We start from the raw sequence: 20,636 nt of genomic DNA on the forward strand, positions 1-20,636 counted from the left end.
TTAGACTAGCTCGGATTGCCTACTAAACTCACAGTTACCGCTGTGAATACCAAAGAATTGATTTGCCACTTGACAACCAGAGCACGCTGTACTACGATCATCCAAAACAACCTGAACTACTCCCATCACCAAACATGAAGAGGAATTAAGCAAATATACAGCATATTTTTTTTTTTTTATTAAAATTATAATCAAATAATTTGCTGTAGCTATGACTAAATCAACCGAGTTACAACAAGAGTCGGCTGAAAAAAAGAAATATAGGCTAAATGTAGAAAAATAGGCTAAATAATGCAACAACGCGCTTAATGTCAGTCATTCATTAATTGCAAGCCATACACATCAAAACATTACAAACCAGCTAAAATCTTCACATTTCTACACTTGCGCGTTAGTGGATAGCGATATAAGAGAAGTGCACCAGAAACCATTTGCGCGCAAAAGCTAGTTTGAGGCCGGCGCTTAAGCCTCAAATCTTCTTTGCGCTTATGACTAATCTTATACCCGCTCCTTGCGTGTTCTCATGACCTACATATTGAACCAGTGAAAGCCTGAGACGACAGTCTGTGATTATTCAACACAGACTACAAATTGAATAAATGGCTCAGCAATTTTTGTTCAATTAGGATACAAGTCGTGACAGTATTTTAGAAAGCTGCAAAAGTGGAGTGCTGTAAAACCTGGTTTTCAAGTGAATAATGAGACCTACATTTAGGCAGCTAACGCGGAACGCGCGCGCGCGCAGACGGAACAGGTGTGATGAGAGGACAGCTCTCTCTCTCTCTCTCTGATCCTCTGAGGGACGAATAGTGCTGCATTGTGGTGGCCAAATTTGATAATAAGAATTAGTTATCACGGGTTTGGTGTGGGTTAGTGTTGCCCCAAGATAACAAATGTGCCTTTGAGCTCTTATAGGTTCGAGTGAACACTAAATTGACGTTTCAACCCTTTGGATTCATTTTGATATATGCAAAAAAAAAATAATAATAATAATAATAATAATAATAATAAATAATAATAATAATTCAAAGAAATTCAACGAACAAAATTGCTGTCAATCAGGTAAGTTTTATGGTTTTATAGTTTATATGCCGTTTATTAGTATCCTAAACTAATTAATGGAATACAGTATAGCCGTATGCATTATTCTTCTCCCTTTAAGTAGTTCATGCATCCAGAAGCATGTTTTATAGTTGACAGGTTCGCAAAATGCCTTGGGAAATGATTCACAGCATTTGTATTATCAAAGCCTTTTTAAACTAGCTTGTCACGTAGATCTTACTGGTTTGTCTAATACGTGACATATTCCTGTCCAGGATGATCAGATATGGTCAAACTGTGACAGTCTACCGTGTTTGATAGAGGTGGGCAGATCGATACTTATATCGATAATATCGATACCAACGTTGGTATCGGTATTGATCGATACCAACGGGAAAATATCGATACTTAAGTTTCAGTTTCTCTCGTTTTGCGACCTGGCCGTGTTTGTCAAAATGCTGCTGCTGTCACAGAGCAGAGCAAGCTCTCAAGAGTGCTGCTCGTGCTCGACACTGCTCTCCGCCCCCTCTCCTGTGTTGTACCGTCACGTGACTCACCACTAGCGCTACCACCAGCAGTCAGGCGCGCGCACCGCTCAGCCGCGCATTTCTAACAGCAGTCGGTCAGAGGCAGAGAAAGAGGAGCGTTGTATGGCCTTATTTTCAGGCCGATCTACCCTTTTTGTGTTAGCTGTGAAAGGGATACTAGTTTCTATATTTAAACTTCACCTAGATGTGTACCAGACTTAATTATTTTTATTATTTTTCAATAGCTGATTCTCCAAGAGCAGTGGATATTACAAGGCGCCTATCAGAAATTATTGTGAAGGACCTGCAGCCTCTTTCCATAGTGGAAGATGTCGGCTTCAGGAATTTTGTATAAGGAGAATTTGTTTTATATTGTGAAGTAAAACTTTGTGACTTTAAGAAAAAAATACTGAAAAGAAGTGCACTAAAGAGGAGCAATTTTTTTTTTATTAACATGCTACTTGAAAAGAGAATTTGTTTTTACATTTTTTATATTTGTGAAGTAATCATTTTGTAACTTTGTTTATTTAAATAAATCAGAAGTAACCAAAAGTTGTTTCTGAACAAAAGCTTTTGTAGTACTGATTAATAACCCAAAATGCAAATCACAAAAACAAATTAAAAGTCATGAAAATTAATTTAGATTTAGGTTGAAGACACATCCACCTTAATTATTAAAAAGTATCGATATTGGTATCGGTATCGGCGATACTGGCCCTGTATTTACTTGGTATCGGATCGATACCAAATCTAGCGGTATCGCACACCTCTAGTGTTTGAGTCAACAACAAGAACGAAAAACTGTTGACTCCCCACAAGTGACTGCAAACCCCTCCCTCATGTTGGCACCATGTACACTTGCCTATGGGATACAATCATCATCCGGATGTTAACAGCTCTTCAAAGTTCATTCTTAGTGTGTGGAGCACAGAATAACACTGATTGGATTCCAATATGTTAGCCAAAAGAGATGGAAGGTTCTAAAATAATTATTAAAGGCTTTTTAAAGTATGCTACCTCAAAGTTTTATAAAATTCAGTATAACTTAATATAATTATACAGTATTGTAGCCTATATAATTATACAACGGGTCCTCTGCACTGAATGGGTGCCGTCAGAATGAGAGTCCAAACAGCTGATAGACACATCACAATGCACATGACTCCAGTCCAAAAATTGATGTCTTGTGAGGCAAAAGTTGCATGTTTGTAAGAAACAAAATATGGATCCATAATAACGCTTCGTCCAGTGAAAAAGTCTGCCCCCTTTTGTTCTCTCTCAAAATCGACCAGCATATTTGTTTTGAACTGTTTTGGGCTGTTTTTGCTTGTAAATGGAGCTTGATTTGAGCTTATATCTCTCCTGTTTCAGATGTCTTTTTCACAGACAAAGGCATTATTATGGATAAAGCACTTTTAGCCAGAAAGAAGTTTGTTAAAAATGTCTTAAAGGGGGTGAAATGCTCGTTTTCACTCAATATCCTGTTAATCTTGAGTACCTATAGAGTAGTACTGCATCCTTCATAACTCCAAAAAGTCTTTAGTTTTATTATATTCATAAGAGAAAGATAGTCTGTATCGATTTTTCCCGGAAAAACACAACCGGCTGGAGGCTTGACGTGTGGGCGGAGCTAAAGAATCACAAGCGTGAGTAGGCTTTTGCATTGAGAGCGTTTGGAAGCTGTGACATTACCTTGATGAAAAAAACATTATCCAAAACAAACCATGGCTTACAGTCAGATTCAGCCATTTATTTATTATCCAGAATCAGATCCAGAGGCTGAAATTTAACAAGAGCAGCATCAGCAACGACGTCTCTATGTGGTATGTACTGAAACTGTATATATTTGCTTAGCAGTTTTGGAAAATGACTAAGTTCAACTTTATGTCGTCTTTTTTTTTTTTTAAGCTGTACATGTGGCAAGTGCAGTTTGATGACAACATCGCATGTTGTTGTTGATGTGCTTATGCGCCGATAGCTGAGTTAACAACACAGAGATATTTGAAGCAGTTTTACTCACCGCCTGTGGTTCCAACACACGATCGTGACCCTTTTTCGTTGGGACTGCATTATCCTTAAGAAATAAACGATGTGCAAATCCGGCGTCAAACTGGGCCTTGTTTGTAAAACAAGCATCTTCGAAATGCAGGGAACAAACAAAAACACTTGCACAACTCCGTTGATGCTCTGTAAAAATAAACTCCATCCACTGGTCCCTTAATGCTGTTTCTCTTTTGGTAATCTGTGCAGGGTTGTCTTGCCCTGGCAACCAAAAACACACTTCTTTTGTGACATTTCGCGACGCTCTCGCTCTGATCAGTGAAGTCTGTTGTGCTCAGTGCTCTGCTATACGGGAGCGCGTGCTCTTCCAGCAGAAGTGCCTTAGGACCCATATAAGGAAATTCCGTTCCATCTAACGTCACACAGAGCCATACTCGAAAAAAACTTTCCGAAACTTCAAACGTACAACTTAATTTTTGAAACTTTGTCCATGTTTAGCATGGGAATCCAACTCTTTAACAGTGTAAAAAACTCAGTATGCATGAAATAGCATTTCACCCCCCCTTTAATGATGGATTTGTTTTTTTGTAAACTTGTAACATAGCTATTTGCTTCACAAGATATTACTTGATAGACTTAGTGTGGGTTACTTGTGGATTATTGTGATGTTTTTATCAGCTATTCAGCTGGTCTCTCATTCTGACGGCACCCATTCACGGCAGACGATAGGCTACATCCCAGAGCAAGTGATATAATGGTACATTTCTCCAAATCTGTTCCTTTGAAGAAACAAAATCATCATGTATCACCTGAGTGCGAGTAATTGTAGTTCCACACGTTTTTATTTTGGGGTGAATTTTTTTTTTAAGTGTCCCTATTATGGATTTTTCTAAATTACCTTTCATGTAGTGTGTAACACAGCTCCAAGTGAATGAAACTATCCTCTGAAGTTTTAAATCTGAAAGTGCACCGTGTATAAAGTCATTGTCCCTCAAAAGAAAGCACAGAATCACAGAAATTAGTCGTTTTTAAAACCAATCCCAAGCAGTCTCGTGTTGACATCAACATGAAATTTTAGTATATTGCCCGCCCACGTGTTGGTCTTTGGTATTGGTTTGAATGGAAATGATAATTAATTCTCTGCCATTGGGTGTCAGTCAAAACAGAGATTTCCCTGGTAACACTGTACACAAAGCAGCACTGCGTTCACAAACGCTGCTTTATCAGACATCACAGCCTCATGATGACATGAAAATGAGACCAATCAGCTCAGACTAGCGTCATGCAAAGTAAGGGTTTAGAAAAATTAATCGTTGAGCAAATCGTTTGGGAGTTGTATGCATGCCAACATGTTGTTGGGGTCTCCCAAAAACTAAAATATAGACATTTTTTAGATTTCTTTTTTGAATTTAAAGGGATAGTTCACTCTCAAATTAAATTTTGGTATTTTTTAGCTTACCTCAAGGACATCCAAGATGTAGGTTTCTCTGTTTCCTCTGTATTTCCCATTTTGATATTTTTAGGTCCAACTGTTCTTGTCTGTGACTCACATAATGGATGTCTATGGTCGCCACCTCAAAGAGCAGGCACAGAGGAGTCAAAATTAAACAATTCCCCATCGTAAGTACACATTGATGACCTAAGACACGAAAAGAGTGGTTTGTGTACGAAAACGAACAGTATTTATATAGTTTTTACCTCTTGTACACAACCACGTCCAACTGATCTGAGTGCACGAGTGCTTCCTGATGTGACGTGCGCACGCGCTCTGGCTTTAGTCTGTGCAAGCGCGGAAAGCACCGGAAGCCATCTCTCGCATGTGTACATCACTCATTGTTTACACTTACTGCCTATGGTTTACACAGATTTCGGAAGTTTTACCTTTCACTGTGAAGATCTAAACATATTTAGACGTACAGGAAATTGCAATGGAAGACGATTTCAATATATCCATAGACAACGTTGAATTTTTTTCACAACCATATTTATTTGAACCAGAATACACAGACCAAGTACTCAGGAGCGATCCGCTGCAGCAGCACGTCTTCAAGCCTCAGAGACAGAGATCTCTTCAAAATTGGTGGTGTTTTAGTAGCAAGTGTTGTGAGATGCCAACAGAAGTGGAGAGCATATGTTGTCGCGAATGGAACAACTACAAGACGACGATGAGGACATTGACAGTATCGCCTCACACACCTGCCTGACTGAAGATCCTTAGTTTTCTCCGCTGTTGAGACCCAGCGTTTTGCACGATGTGTTTAGTTTGCCACGTATAAACTGGAGGCGACGTCCAATGCCAAAGGGACCCAATGGCACGCTGTCAATAGAGTGAGTAATGTTTTGTATTTTTATTATAAACGCAACTATTATAGGGTGCATTATAAACAAATTAATCAATTACAATTACTGCATTATATTTCAGACAGTGCAGATTGGTGGCGTAGCGTGTGGTAAACAATGAGTGATGTGCGTGCGCGAGAGATCACATCCGGCGCTTTCCGCGCTTGCGCAGACTAAAGCCAGAGCGCGCGCACGTCACATCAGGAAGCACTCGTGCACTCAGATCAGTTGGATGTGGTTGTGTACAAGAGGTAAAAACGATATAAATACTGTTCGTTTTCTTACACAAACCGCTCGTTTCGTGTCTTAGGTCATCAATGTGTACTTACGATGGGGAATTGTTTAATTTTGACTCCTCTGTGCATGCTCTTTGAGGTAATGACCATAGACATCCATTATGTGAGTCACAGACAAGAACGGTTGGACCTAAAAATATCAAAATGGGAAATACTGAGGAAACAAAGAAACCTACATGTTGGATGTCCTCGAGGTAAGCTAAAACGTTTCAAAATTTAATTGGAGAGTGAACTATCCCTTTAATGTGTAGTTCCCTGTGTGACGGCTGGATGGCGCTGTTGTACAGTGTTCAGTGTAGCGGTGCAGTACCGCTGACCTGTCGCTCTTCTCGTGGACAAAACAGCCTTTACTTACCACCAGCGTGGACACAACAGAGAAAGAGACGTGCGTTTACATGACGACGAGCTACGTTTGAAAGAAAGAGCGCTCTCTCACCAAAACACAAACTCTGTGCTTCAGATTTTCTATTTCTTCGTGTAATAGCGTCTGATTGGGTTTCAGAAACAGACGGAGGACTATCATAACAACACCGGAGCGCAGGATAACAACAGATCCCGGAGGAGCTCGTTTCTGATGTGAGTAAGTTACTAGCGTTACATCGTTGCACTGCCTCACGAAGTGAAACAAACGGACACTTCTGTGTATTTAACAAAAGATTTGGCAAATCCAAAAAGTACTGTAGTGGGTCAGTAACTGATAGAAAAGTGTGTTTGTGGAGAGCGTGGACTGTTATCCAAGTAATTTCAGACTGAGCTGGGTTGTGCAATGCAAACTTGTCAAACAAACATTGACCGCGGTGGGTTAATGAGTGTGTGTTCAGTTAACAGCGTAGAAACTTTGACCATAAATAAATAAAACCTGAAAACAAGGTGAGAACACGTGTTTTTCTGTATGTCTGTGCATGTAGGATGTGTTTGTCAGTCTCTTGTCATGTTGTAACGTGTGCTCGCTTGCAGAGTCTAGTTTGCAGTTTTTGTGCCTCAAACTAACAATTATTCTGGTCCTGTAACGTTAGACAGTAGATAAATCATGAAGGTGCAGGAGCACATGAAGTATGTTTCTGAAATACATAGGCCTAGCTTCTGTATAAATTCACATTTCCTTTATAAAACCACCACGTGTCAGGAGCTGGTTCTGGCTGATGTTTTCATGCATATTGTTTCTTGTTCATGCAGTAATGCTCTTTGTTCACTATTTCAATTCAGTTTATAGTTATACTGCTATGGGACATACCTGACCTGGCAGTGCTGAATAACCAGTCAGCGATCATTTTAATACAGAAGCTTACAAAATACAAAACAGTAATGTAGTGAGAATAATCAAGTTTATGATTATTATTATGCGATGAACTGTGTGAACTTGAGGAGATCTGAGTTCATGCGTCCGCTATCTTGAGATCAGTTTGGTAAAAGTCATTGCAAAATGATTCAGAAAAGTGTCGTTTCTCAAGTTAATTCTGAAGAAGCTCCGGCTGCGTATTTGTCATCCGGTGAAACTAATCAGATTTACTATTAAATCAAACAGTCTGTCCTCACTCTGAATATTATCTAGAGTCACACATCACCTGTACTGTGCCACCTGTGTTGTTTTTAGACCCTTTCTTCACTCCTTGCTTTCTTCATTCCTCGCTCTAAACTCATCAGAGACTGAATGGCACAGTATCACTGTCTATTTTGTTAATTGAATGCATGTATGAATATGTGTCTTTCTAACATGACTATTTTATCATTAGACTATAGTGCATCCGCAGCACACTTCATAACATCACTGCTGCATCATGGTAATAATCACATCAGCTGTAGTCATGGCAACTGCACATGGGAACGACAGCTTCCACTGGGAGAGCAGGTTTCTTCTCCTTCACTGACTCATTGCTTTTCCTCCACAGACCAGCTACATGTCACCTGCTTGCACGCAAATGCCACCGCTGGTTTTTCCTCAGGGTATCACTGAATGCTCTTCCGGAGGCAGGTTTTTCCGCTTCATCTTCACGTAAGGCTTCTGTCGATGCCAGTGGCTGTTTTTTCCTGTCATGCTGTTTTATTTTAAACCCGTTAATAGTTTTTGCTCTGCGGCAGGATCCTCAATGTCAGTTATGCATCATTTCCCTTCAGTTCTCATTGTCGTGATGTGGAGAAAAACTCATATTCTTTGTGTATAGGTTTTCATATTCAAACAGTATTTTTAAATATATTGATACGTCATGGTATTATTTGTTGTTATGCTATGCGATTTCAACATTATATAGGCTAAGCTTTTTTTTTCTCAGTAAATTGACTGTATTACAGTTACGGGAATAAAAAGTGACAGTAACTGGAGCAGTGAAAGTAAACTTGAGGATGCATTAAGGTTATGAGAATAATAAATTGGAGATAAAATGTGCTTATTATTTTCCTATTGATTAAATGGGACCTAGACTTTCCTTGCATATTTTCTTATGTACATACTTTTTTATTAATCAGGTTATATCCAGGGTTTCCTAAACTGAGAATCAAGAGTTGATGAAAAGCTAATAATCAATATGAACTTCATACAATGGTGTGCAATGGAGATATTGAGATTGTTTTCTTTTCCCTCCTTTCAGTTCGAATTTTCTCTTTCACCTTTCTTTCATCTGTCGGTGTGCAAACTGTTGTAAAGGGAAACATTTATCCCCTTTGGGACCCCAGTCTTCAGAAGTCTGAGCTTCATCATGTTTCTGACACTGGTTTTTAGCCTCTTCTTCAAAGGTCAGATTCTCAGTCAGACCTGCTTTGATTATTGCTGGTTTTCCCCTCTCATATTTATTTCCCTGGAAAAAATGTCCAATGGAAAATGTCCCCGATTGGATAGATCTGTCAATTCTAAATGTAAAATAGTGCAACAGTTCCTAAAGTATAATATAAGGATATCTTTTTTTTCTTTGTACTTCAAAGATTTCAATTCATCATCCGTGGTTCTCAAAACCTTGTCCTAAAAAGGACCTACGTATGGGAAGCTTGCAAAATGTGAAACAACATCTTCATGTAATGGGTGAGAGGCTGCAGTTTACATCTCTTTTTTGGAAACGCATATGGATGTGAAAAGTGTCAAACGATCTTACGGTAAACTAGAAGAGGAACCCTCACAGTTAAATGAGCTGTTGTTTTATCTCTAGACTCTCTTTGACCCTGTGTCGCTTCCATTGTGAATCAAATAGTGCTTGTACAGGGCTTGTGTGTGATTCTGTATAGGCTTAGATCTCAGTTAAATGAGCTGTTGATGTGAAAGGCCTGGAGTATGCGGGTTGATATGTAATGTTTGTTGTGTCCATCAGGCTTGCGTGACTTAATACACTAGAGATGTCACCTCTCAAGCAGTCCTGACACGAACATTGACGCAGGCTTGTGTATTATTTACCAAGTGGCTGAGGGCATTTTTGCATGCGTTACTGACTTCAGTCAATATTTTAGTGTTTTATATTAGAATGACTGTGGCTTCCTCTGTTTCAGTGCGATTTTCTTACAAATGGTGCTCGAGCGTTTCAAAACGAGGCCTTGTGAGTTTATAGACGGCAACAGAATAGCGTGTCAGATTTATAGAGATATGCTCTATGTAATTTATTGGCAAATTCAGAGGTTAAAGTTAGGGAGTAAAGCAAACTTGGAAAATGTACTGGTTTAAGGACATTCCTACAATTCTGTTTTGTTAGCGGGAAGAAAAGTATGTCACGACTGTTCCTAATTTGACTGTGGTGTGGATATTTTTGTACTAGTTTGATCCTGCTTCTGGCTCTGTGTGTAAACCAATTACAGAGACTTGTCCAGGAATGGACAATTACAGAGATTTTAAGGGATTTGCTAAAGCGCACTCTGACAGCAATCTTCAGGACTGTCTTTTTAAAATGGTATTTTAGAGATATGTTAATTTACAAACCGAATCAAAGTGAAGGTGCCCTTCAGGTGGAGTTGGAAATATGGTAATTCTGAAATCCCAGCAATGTTTTTTTACAAGTGGGAACCTCTGAGTCTTTGATTATACGTGAATTGGAAGGGTGTGTTAATTCGAAAGAGTGCGCAATGGCAGAAACACCGATCCATAGAATGATCCATATAGAAAGAGAGAGATGTTAGTGAGTCGATTGTGAGCAAATTTTAACAGTGTGCTTTATGTATAAAAAGAAGTGGTGAAAATGAATATTTCATGATTTTGAATTGACATGTTACTTTATGGCTCAGGTGATTGGTTTAAAAAAAGAAAACTGGGCAAAACTGGCCGAATTTCAGAATGTGCCAACCAAGCAACAGCCGTTGAGATGAATTTGACCAGATAGATCTCTCCAAATATTATAAACCTCTTTGGTCAAGACAGGAAACCCCAGAGCTCCGTTGTAATGCCGTCACACAAGATCTCTTTTTAGACGGTCTGTGTTATTTCACACTCTTCAGTAGATTTCGAGGCACTCATCAGACCTGTTTACACACACAGGACTGTTGTCTGGCTCAACGTGCCGTGATGCTTAATCAGATGTGAATGACTCTGTTGTAACATTCAGCGTCTGCTGTCATATGATTGAAGTCAAGATATGACCAATTGCTGGCAGCTGAGTGTCATGCAGTGGATAAAGTTTGGAGTATCCAGCACTTCTTTTGGTTTTAGATGTCCATCAGACTGGAAAAGTCTTATGTTGAAAATCTAGTCTGCTTTATAGCATCAGGGTTTTAATGTGCTATTGTTTAAAGAGAATAGACTTTGGATTGGATGTTTTATAGAAGAATATAGAAGAAAAAAATAGAGGTGAATTAAATATGTTTGTAATTATTAATACTATTATAATATGTAATAGTGTGATATTTTCATGTAAAACTCCTATAAACTATGTGAAAAGTGCTAAAATTTGCATTAAAAGTTGTATATTTCATTTTATATACATCACATTAAGATTTGAAAGGAAGAATCATTGTGTTAACAGATTTCAAAGTACATACCATTTTCTAGATAATATTTAAATAATTTGCTTTATCGCCAATATAGCGACTAACATAAAAGCCAATTTCTCTTGGAAATGCTAATATTTTGCTTAATATTTCTTTCACACACTATACATATTCAAAATATATCAGGACTTTTTACATTTTATGAAGGGGATCTCACGCAACGTTTTTGGGTCCTTTGCAACCAAATAGTTTTAAAAGCCCTGTCTGTTACTGTCATGTTTTCTTATGAACTGCTGCTGCGACATGAATCCTGTTGGAAGTGACTAACTGAAACCGCCGGTGACTAATTCTTGATCAAACTTTTAGGGAACTAATGATTGTGTAATACTTATATGGCTGTTCCGTTTAATGCCACTGGCCAGCATAAAAGGAAAAAGGAAATCAAATCTTTGCTCAACACACTACCCAAATGATGAATGAGTAATTTGAGTTTTTTTGGTAACGACTGACAGAGTAGTGTGTAAGAAGTGCATGCTGTTCAGTCGAAACAAGTTACCGTTTATTATCTTGTTGCATGTGCTGTGTATATTTTAAACCTATGTAGTGTTTAGCAACACCCAAGAATAGTGAAGGGCTCTTGCTAAGATGATCTTCACTTCTGCAAAGGCCCATTCTCTCTGCTTGTATTCATCTTTTTTAATGTTACTTGTCATTTGTTACACACACATGAATGATTCCTTAGATCGTTCCGGAGGGGTGTGTCATTATATAAGTGACTCAAGTTAGACTACATGTACAGACTTGTGACTTTAATCTAAAAGTTGGGGATTTTTAAAAAAAATATTAATACGTATTACAATATTATATATATATGTTATATATTTTTTAAATGTACATTGGACGTACCTGATCTCTATCTAGAAATCAGAAAATTACAAAGACCAGTTGTGGGTTCTTGGTGCCGTCAACTCTTGGTTTGCTTAGCTGTGGTTTAAAATACACTAGCAAATGAATTGATTCCACTGGATTATGAATCAGTAGCTGGATATTAATAATTGATTTTGTTCCCCCTGTGATGTAGAAAGGGGATATTTTACCAACCTTAAGTCTGTTCCAGTTTTATTAACGCCATAATGAAGTTCCAGTAAAGCATGCTAATGGTTCCTCAGAGGAGACTAGAGAGCAGGGGATTTATTTCCTGTATATTGAGCGGCTGCCACATAAATCTAATATAAACACACCATTTCTTTCCCAGCTGTTTACCTTCACAGACATAATCGACTAGTTTTGTAACTCCCGTGTCTTCTCAACATAAACTTGTCTGTATATAACCGTTTAAGCAACTGGGAGCAATCTTGATTTTCGAAATCACATAATGTTTTCGGAGATCACATGACCCAACCTGAAAAAGCACTGATCCAAAAAGAGAGACAAAAAGTTAAACATCATTAAAGACCTAAAGAAAGAAATATCAGAATTTGCAATGTGAAGGGTAATGCAAGCGCAGCTACTGATTCAGTTACTGTAATGTCTAAGAAGCTGCTTCAAAACAGTCTCTTGATTTAAAGTGCTTTTATAAATGAAGGTGACGTGACTTGAACAAAACACCCGAATAACCTCATAGCAACATGATAAAAGACACAAAGAATACCACATAGAAATGCCTGGCATCACTTTGGTAAACACTGCATATGTTTTCTTCAGAAATCAGGTTTAATATACACTCACCTAAAGGATTATTAGGAACACCATACTAATACTGTGTTTGACCCCCTTTCGCCTTCAAAACTTCCTTAATTCTACGTGGCATTGATTCAACAAGGTGCTGAAAGCATTCTTTAGAAATGTTGGCCCATATTGATAGGATAGCATCTTGCAGTTGAAGGAGATTTGTGGGATACTCATTCAGGGCACGAAGCTCCCGTTCCACAACATCCCAAAGATGCTCTATTGGGTTGAGATCTGGTGACTGTGGGGGCCATTTTATTACAGTGCACTCATTGTCATGTTCAAGAAACCAATTTGAAATGATTCGAGCTTTGTGACATGGTGCATTGTCCTGCTGGAAGTAGCCATTAGAGGGTGGGCACATGGTGGTCATAAAGGGATGGACATGGTCAGAAACAATGCTCAGGTAGGTCGTGGCATTTAAACAATGCCCAATTGGCACTAAGGGGCCTAAAGTGTGCCAAGAAAACACCCCCCACACCATTACACCACCACCAGCCTGAACAGTGGTAACAAGGCATGATGGATCCATGTTCTCATTCTGTTTACGCCAAATTGTATCCTCTTTTTCCTGTTTGTAGTGGAGATGAGTGGTACCCGGTGGGGTCTTCTGCTGTTGTAGCACATCCGCCTCAAGGTTGTGTGTGTTGTGGCTTCACAAATGCATTGCTGCATACCTCTGTTGTAAAGAGTGGTTATTTAAGTCAAAGTTGCTCTTCTATCAGCTTGAATCAGTCGCCCATTCTCCTCTGACCTCTAGCATCAACAAGGCATTGTCGCCCACAGGACTGCTGCATACTGGATGTTTTTCCCTTTTCACACCATTCTTTGTAAACCCTAGAAATGGTTGTGCGTGAAAATCTGTGTAACTGAGCAGATTGTGAAATACTCAGACCGGCCCGTTTGGCACCAACAACCATGCCACGCCAAAGACGGTTTATAAGAGACATGCCACTTCCTCAATCCTCAATACAACTATATAAGGAAAATCCGTAACAGCAAAGATGGCGGTTTGATCCACATGTCCCACCCCTCCCGCTGGAAAGCCAATCATCTGCTTTTAACAGTCGAACCGGGAAATATTTAAGCCTTTCGTCTGGTTCCACTAAACCATGCGCACAGTTCTGGAACCCTTGCGCATGCATAGTAAAAGTATAACTTGTGGGGAAAAAGGCATTTTTAACCTTATTTTGGGGGTAAAGTCATCAAAATTTTCCAACGTTTTCTTTTTATTTTTTATTTTTTTATTATATTTTACTGCTGTTTCTATACATGCAGTTTTTATGTCCCGGTAACCAGTGAAAGTGCAGTTCTGACTCTATGCCTGTTCATTTAGATAGGAGCCTGGTCTTGTTATTCTGAAATAGCTGCCCGGAAGCGCTGCCAAGATGGCTGCCGAGTGGAACGACTTGCCTAAAAGGACTTTGGCCATGCTCAAAATTGCTTAAATCATCTTTCTTTCCCATTCTGACATTCAGTTTGGAGTTCAAGAGATTGTCTTGACCAGGACCACACCCCTAAATGCATTGAAGCAACTGCCTTGTGATTGGTTGATTAGATAATTCCTTTAATGAGAAATTGAACAGGTGTAACTAATGATCCTTTAGGTGAGCGTATATAATCCCATCACATGTGAGCTTAATGCAAGTCATTGTTTTACTAAAGTTTTTTTATTTATTATTATTGTCTGGGTCAATGACAAATAAAAGTGTCCAGGATAAAGAAAAGGAATGTTACACTCAATTATTTTTAATGAATGTAAAGGATTTTCCTGAAATAAGTTATTGTGTTATTGTATAAACTACTGATCCGGATCATTGGTTCCTGTATGAATGCGTGATGGTCAAGAGTGCATTTCACATCAACAAGTGTTTAGTAAATATGGTTTCCACGAGCACAAGACACTAGTCACCATGTTTCTGTTCTTGCCTCACAGGGATTTCCATCAGACAGTCATTAGATCAAACGTGATTCATGATTTATCCTGAAAACCATTCACCTCAGAGTTTTCCAATTCCTGCTCCACACTCTCCGATGCAAGAAACCCATCCACTGTAAAGTTATTGTAATGTTTTTATTATACAATGTGAACATGGATAGATATGTAAATATTCGCATATTGCGATGTCTCTGCTCTACACTGCTCATGGTCATTTTACATTTTCTCATTGCGCTGACTTTCTCTGGATGGTGGTCAGTCTCTTTTTCAATAGCATGAATGTTTAAAAGTAACTTATTTCATGCCCTGCTCATGGATGAAGACAGTCATGTGCTGATGTATGTAATCTCTTGACTGTTTCTTAAGCTTTGAACTTCTGAAAGAGGAAGAAGCGACTTGAGAAGGAAGTGAAGACTTAAAAGAATCGCCTACTAATTTCTAACCCGCTCTTTATTTTTCTGCTCAGATGAGATGACGGCAGACTGCTTTGGCTGTTTGAAGTGGTGTCCCTGTGGGCTTCTAAGTGCTGAAAGAACAGAAGCAGAACCCAACAGCGACAGATAGACCGGTCTTTGCTTCAGCTCATCTGTTGTTCTCAGGATGGTGCATTCAGTGACACTCTGCGCCTGTCTGTCTCTTCTGACCGTCCTCAGCTGTCATTCTCGTGTCCTCCCCCGACTCTCTTTTCCCAAGGGTAAGGCTTATTTTCAAACTTCTAAAGATTTTGAACTATCATTTAGTCATTAACTATTATTATTATTATTATTATTTAATTTTTTTTTAAATGCTGTTAGATATTTGAATGACTTGTGGATCTTGTGAGCCGCTGTTGTTTTGAAGGTGTTCAGAAGGTGACTTTCTTAAGTACAGCGTTTAACAAGACCTAAAGACCTCTGTGCCACCTGAGTTAAACACTCATAAACATACCCTTAGGATGCTTCACATCCTCATATCAGCATTGAATGTATCTTTTAATAACATGAATGTGACACCTTTGGATCAGTGTTCTTTTAGAATTATGCATTTTGATCTTCTTTTGATTTTCTTTTTATAGAATGTATTCATATTTTGAATTTGCTACATGTGTATATTTTTATTACTTTTTCATTTGATCATAATATTTATTAATTTTATTTAACTATCTTTTTTATATAAATTTATGGACTTTTAATTTAGGTTTGAATATTTTTATTATGAGCATTGTTTTAAAATATTTGTATTTTTTATATTTATATATATATATTTATATATATATATATTTACCTTACATTTTTTGTTTTGCTTCAGTTTTAGTAATTTTAGTACTTCAGCTTAATGAAAAATAAATATATATCTTGCCTTGCCTTGCCAATTAACTGAAATAGATTTTATCTAATATTTATATTGTAGTTTCAACTATTTTTAAGGCATTAGTTTTAATTAACAGTGTCAACCCTCTTTCAAATTGTTTTGAAGCTTTTTTTTTTTTTTTACTGCAGCCTAAATAAGTATTTTATTTTATCTTTTACTTATTTTATTTTTTTAAATGTACCAACATTTTGAATTAATTCTGTATTAATATTTTCAAAACATGGACCACCAAATGGTGAGGTCAACATGCTGCAATTTCTTTAGAACTCACTTAAGGGCCTTAGTGTCATAATCAAATTATAATAATATATACAAAAACAATAATATAATAAAATACTATATTTTGAATCAATATTCTAATTTCTTGCTATCTGAATACTAGCTTTAGTTTTTTTATATGTACTCTATGATTTTAAAATTAAATGTGTCACTGTCAGTATTGTTACTGCTTTTAATTTTTAGATATTTTCATTTTGATATTCATATCAGAAACTTGTTTCAAATGAAATGAAGACAGCTTGATAATGGCCTGCAGGCTATAAAATGACCCTGGTGCACTTGGTTTAGCCGTGCACTGCAGTGACTGGGACAGGTGCTTACTGAAAGTAAGACTTGGATTAGATGAGATGCTTAGCTGTGATTATGCCAGCAAGACCCGCAGAAACCTGGCTAGTATTTTTATGTTTCACCTATATACAATGTGCAAGTTATATGTAGAATGTCATATTAATCATTATTGTCCATTACATTTGGAGTAACATTAGAGCAACAAGTTAATTATTATGAGTTTGTAATATAAAATATTGACCATTAAATTATTATTTATCAACATCAAGAAGATCAAGCCCTTTCTTTGGGAACATGCTGCACAACTCCTTGTTCAAGCTCTTGTTCTGTCCCGGCTGGACTATTGCAATGCCCTCTCGGCAGGACTTCCAGCCAATTCTATCAAACCTTTACAATTAATCCAGAACGCGGCAGCAAGATTAATGTTTAATGAGCCAAAAAGAATACACGTCACACCTCTGTTTATCAATTTGCACTGGCTACCAATAGCTGCTCACAAAAAATGCAATAGCCATCTTCAAGAAACGTCTAAAACACATCTCTTCCGTCTTTATTTGACCTTCTAACTCTAGCACTCTTTATTCTAATTCTATTCTTATATGAAACCGTGCTCCTTATAGACTCGCACACTATTCATTGACTGCTTGTTTGCCTAAAAAACTAACAGTAGGGTTTCTAATAATTTTGTATTCAGTCTCTTTTCTTTTCACTTATTATACAATTAACAAAAGCAAAAAAGGCATCTAACACTAACTTGCTCTATTCTTTTTCTATTTGTATCGGTTTTCTTTGTATTTATTATATGGTAAAAAAGCCTCACTAAGTGTCATTACTTAAGCTGACTGAGACTTTTTATAGCACTTGCGTATCATTGCTCTTTTTGATTGCTTCAGTTGTCCTCATTTGTAAGACACTTTGGATCAGGTTTTCCACAGGGTCTTAAAAAGTCTTAAATTCAGTTGTATCAAATTTAAGGCCTTAAAAAGTCTTAAAGTGTACAAGAAAGTCTTAATTATGATTTCAAGAGGTCTTAAACTTGGGGAGGGAAAGACCAGAATTGTGATATGGCTGAATGTGATGATTAAACTTGAAAAGGCTAAAGTTAGTGATCTTAAAGATTCCTGAATGCATCTGCTTTCAGAAGGCCAAATAAAGTGCTTTTGCTTTCTCCTAGATACACACAGCATCTCCCTGACAGGAAAACTTGAAATCACATCATATGACCCCTTTAATTCACATAATTTAATATTAATGTATGTGCAGAAAGTGTATATTTATGCAATTTCATATAGTTAATATTATATGAAGAGTAGGGCTGGGCGATATATAAAAAACATATTTCTCAATATGGTCAAAATTTTTACGATATCCGATATATATCTCAATATGTTTGCGTTTGCATTGAAATAATAATAAAAAAAAACATGGTTTACCTTTGCCAATAAAAAAAAAAAAAAAAAAGCAACAAAAACAATTTCGATTAAACAGCTAATTTAAGCCGTTAAAAAAAATCACTTACTGCTTTTTATTAAATGAACACATGTAGGCCTATATGTAACTGAAGCAGTGCAAAACAAGTACAGAAAGTACTTCGTCAACGTTTTAGCTTTTTTCGTTTTTTTAAAGCTTTTTAGCAAAGAACACAAGTCTGTCAACTGTCTGTGGTTTTAAGAGGAGCTCTGTGGCTGTAAACTATGTTCCTACTGACACTAAAAAACCTCTCAGATGGGGAACTCGTTGCCGAAGCACATAGCTATTTCTTTTATATATATATATATATATATATATATATATATATATATATATATATATATACCAATACCAAAGCTTTTTGCACTCTCTCATTCTATCTTATGAAAACTGGTAAATATAACAGTGAAATTGCCTATTAGTAATTCCAAATGGCCATAGTCTATGTTTCTCTATTCAAACATCAGCGGTCGAGTAAGTGCATTTATTCAGCGATCACAATTACAAACAATACAGTTGAGACCTCATGACAGAACACAGATCGGCTGAACGACGCTTTCATCAGATGCTAAACTCCAGCTTCTTAGTGTTTTCAGATCATCTTCAGCGGCGCTTCAGCAGTGAGGAGAAAGTATGTGCGCATGGTTGCCAGATTGCTTAAAATAAGCAAACACCGGACAGAAAATGTATCCTTGTAACAGCGAAGCTCTGATTCGAGGATTTATACTCTTGTATTACAACTGCGATCATGAAAGCTCTTGTAGTAGAGGCACGTAGAGCAGTCCGCAGCTACATGTTCCTTTTTGGACGTTTTGTGTGTTCTTTTGGGAAAGTATGCTTGAATTTTGAAATATTCAATATTCCCGATATTTTCACATTTTAAATCGTCGTCAAAATTATCTTTTTATAATTATATATTTTTTTTTTACTCCAAAAGCAAGCATGATCCTATACAAAATAAACAAGTAGTTAATATTAAAGCTGCGGTAGGGAACTTTTGACGCTCTAGCGGTTAATAAACAGAACTACTTCTCTCTGTTTATGTCTATGAAGAATCACAAAGGTACTGGGTTACTCCGCCGCGGTACCCCCGAAGCAATCTAAAATAGTCTGAATATAAACACTTATTATAGGTGCACCCTAGTGATTCAGGACAAGCTAAAAACACGGTTTGGAAAATGGATTCATGGTTTACTCGCTTATTATATACATTTTTCTACATTTTGTACACAAACAAAGTTACGGACCGCAGCTCTGATTGGTTGTTTCTTACCGGGAGCGATGTATTTCTGCAATAACCCAGCCCAAAACCAAACCCAATAGCACCACTGGGAGGAGCCAGAGGAGCTTGACTTTTTTCACAGATTATCTGTCTCATATTCTACTGTCAGGACATAATGACAGGTTTAATAAATATGTAAAAAATATATTTTTACAAAAGTTACCTACAGCACCTTTAAGAATTTACATTTAAACACCATATTTCCTGTTTTTGCTCTGTTTCTCCAACAACAAAAAAATCATTTCAAACACAGCCACACAGCTGTTTTGCGTCTCTGAGCTACAGGACGCTGTTTTGTTCTCAAAGGAATTAATTTAAATGATTCCGTTCAATCGTTATGACTCACTTATTAACAGTGACTTACTGCTGTTTACAGGTGGTTTTAATTTCACATTTAATGTATCCCTTTTTTTTAAATAATTTCAAACATCAGTTTTCAATATTTTATGTTTAAAATATCAAAACATTATCCATGCATTTGTAACTGCAGGGTAAGGTATCCCTTGTCCCTTTGAGCTGCATTAAACAGTGTGTAAATGTAAATGTAATGTAAACGTCTGTGTTTCCTCTGCATTGCAAAGATAAATTCTGTTGAAGCTGATTTAATTTGCCTAATAACAACCCAAATGCAAGAATCTGCCTTAAAAGACGGCTCACACTTTTAGAAAAAAATGACTTGAAGTTAAAAATTCCCATAAAACCATTCATCATCATTTATACTACTGCTGTGAACTGATCACACATAATATGAACAGCTGTCCACGGTAATCCTTAAGATATCGGCACAATAACACACTCAATAGCAAAATGTGAATCTAATTATCGTTATCAATAAAATCCCAGAATATTTAATACTTTTTTTTTTATCAATATCGCACACCCCTAATTTATGTTAATTGATATAATTACATTTTATTGATCATAATTGTTTAAATTAATATTATAATTAATACTTTTGACTTTTAAAGGCTGAAATGTAAAGTTTATCATTTTATAAAACTTTTTTTGTTTTACTTCTGACCTGTAAATTATGCTTTTTACAGTAATTTTATGGTACTTTATATGGTACTATAGACATTGCCCTACACCGCTCATTATGTGGTCAGGTCTTAAATTTGAGCTTAATTGAGCTTAAATCCTGCAGAAACGCTGTGTATAAAAGCGTCTGCTAAATGAATAATGTAATTGTCTTTATTAAG

General features: G+C 37.1%; 1 protein-coding gene across 4 annotated transcripts in view; it reads left to right on the plus strand.

The window, feature by feature from the left end:
- The first annotated feature begins 6,513 nt into the window (after nt 1–6,513).
- Nucleotides 6,514–20,636, plus strand: part of LOC113119219 (semaphorin-4A-like) — a 31,165-nt gene continuing 17,042 nt past the window's right edge. The window contains exons 1-3 of one of the 4 annotated variants that reach the window (XM_026288512.1): nt 6,514–6,785; nt 8,095–8,198; nt 15,235–15,462. In XM_026288512.1, coding sequence (XP_026144297.1) covers nt 15,369–15,462 — 94 coding nt within the window. In that variant the 5' untranslated portion in view covers nt 6,514–6,785; nt 8,095–8,198; nt 15,235–15,368. The remainder of the gene's footprint in view (nt 6,786–8,094; nt 8,199–15,234; nt 15,463–20,636) is intronic. The other 3 variants (XM_026288511.1, XM_026288513.1, XM_026288508.1) reach the window with 3 other exon arrangements.

Source organism: Carassius auratus, chromosome 19, assembly GCF_003368295.1.
Source record: "Carassius auratus strain Wakin chromosome 19, ASM336829v1, whole genome shotgun sequence".
NCBI lineage: Eukaryota > Metazoa > Chordata > Actinopteri > Cypriniformes > Cyprinidae > Carassius > Carassius auratus.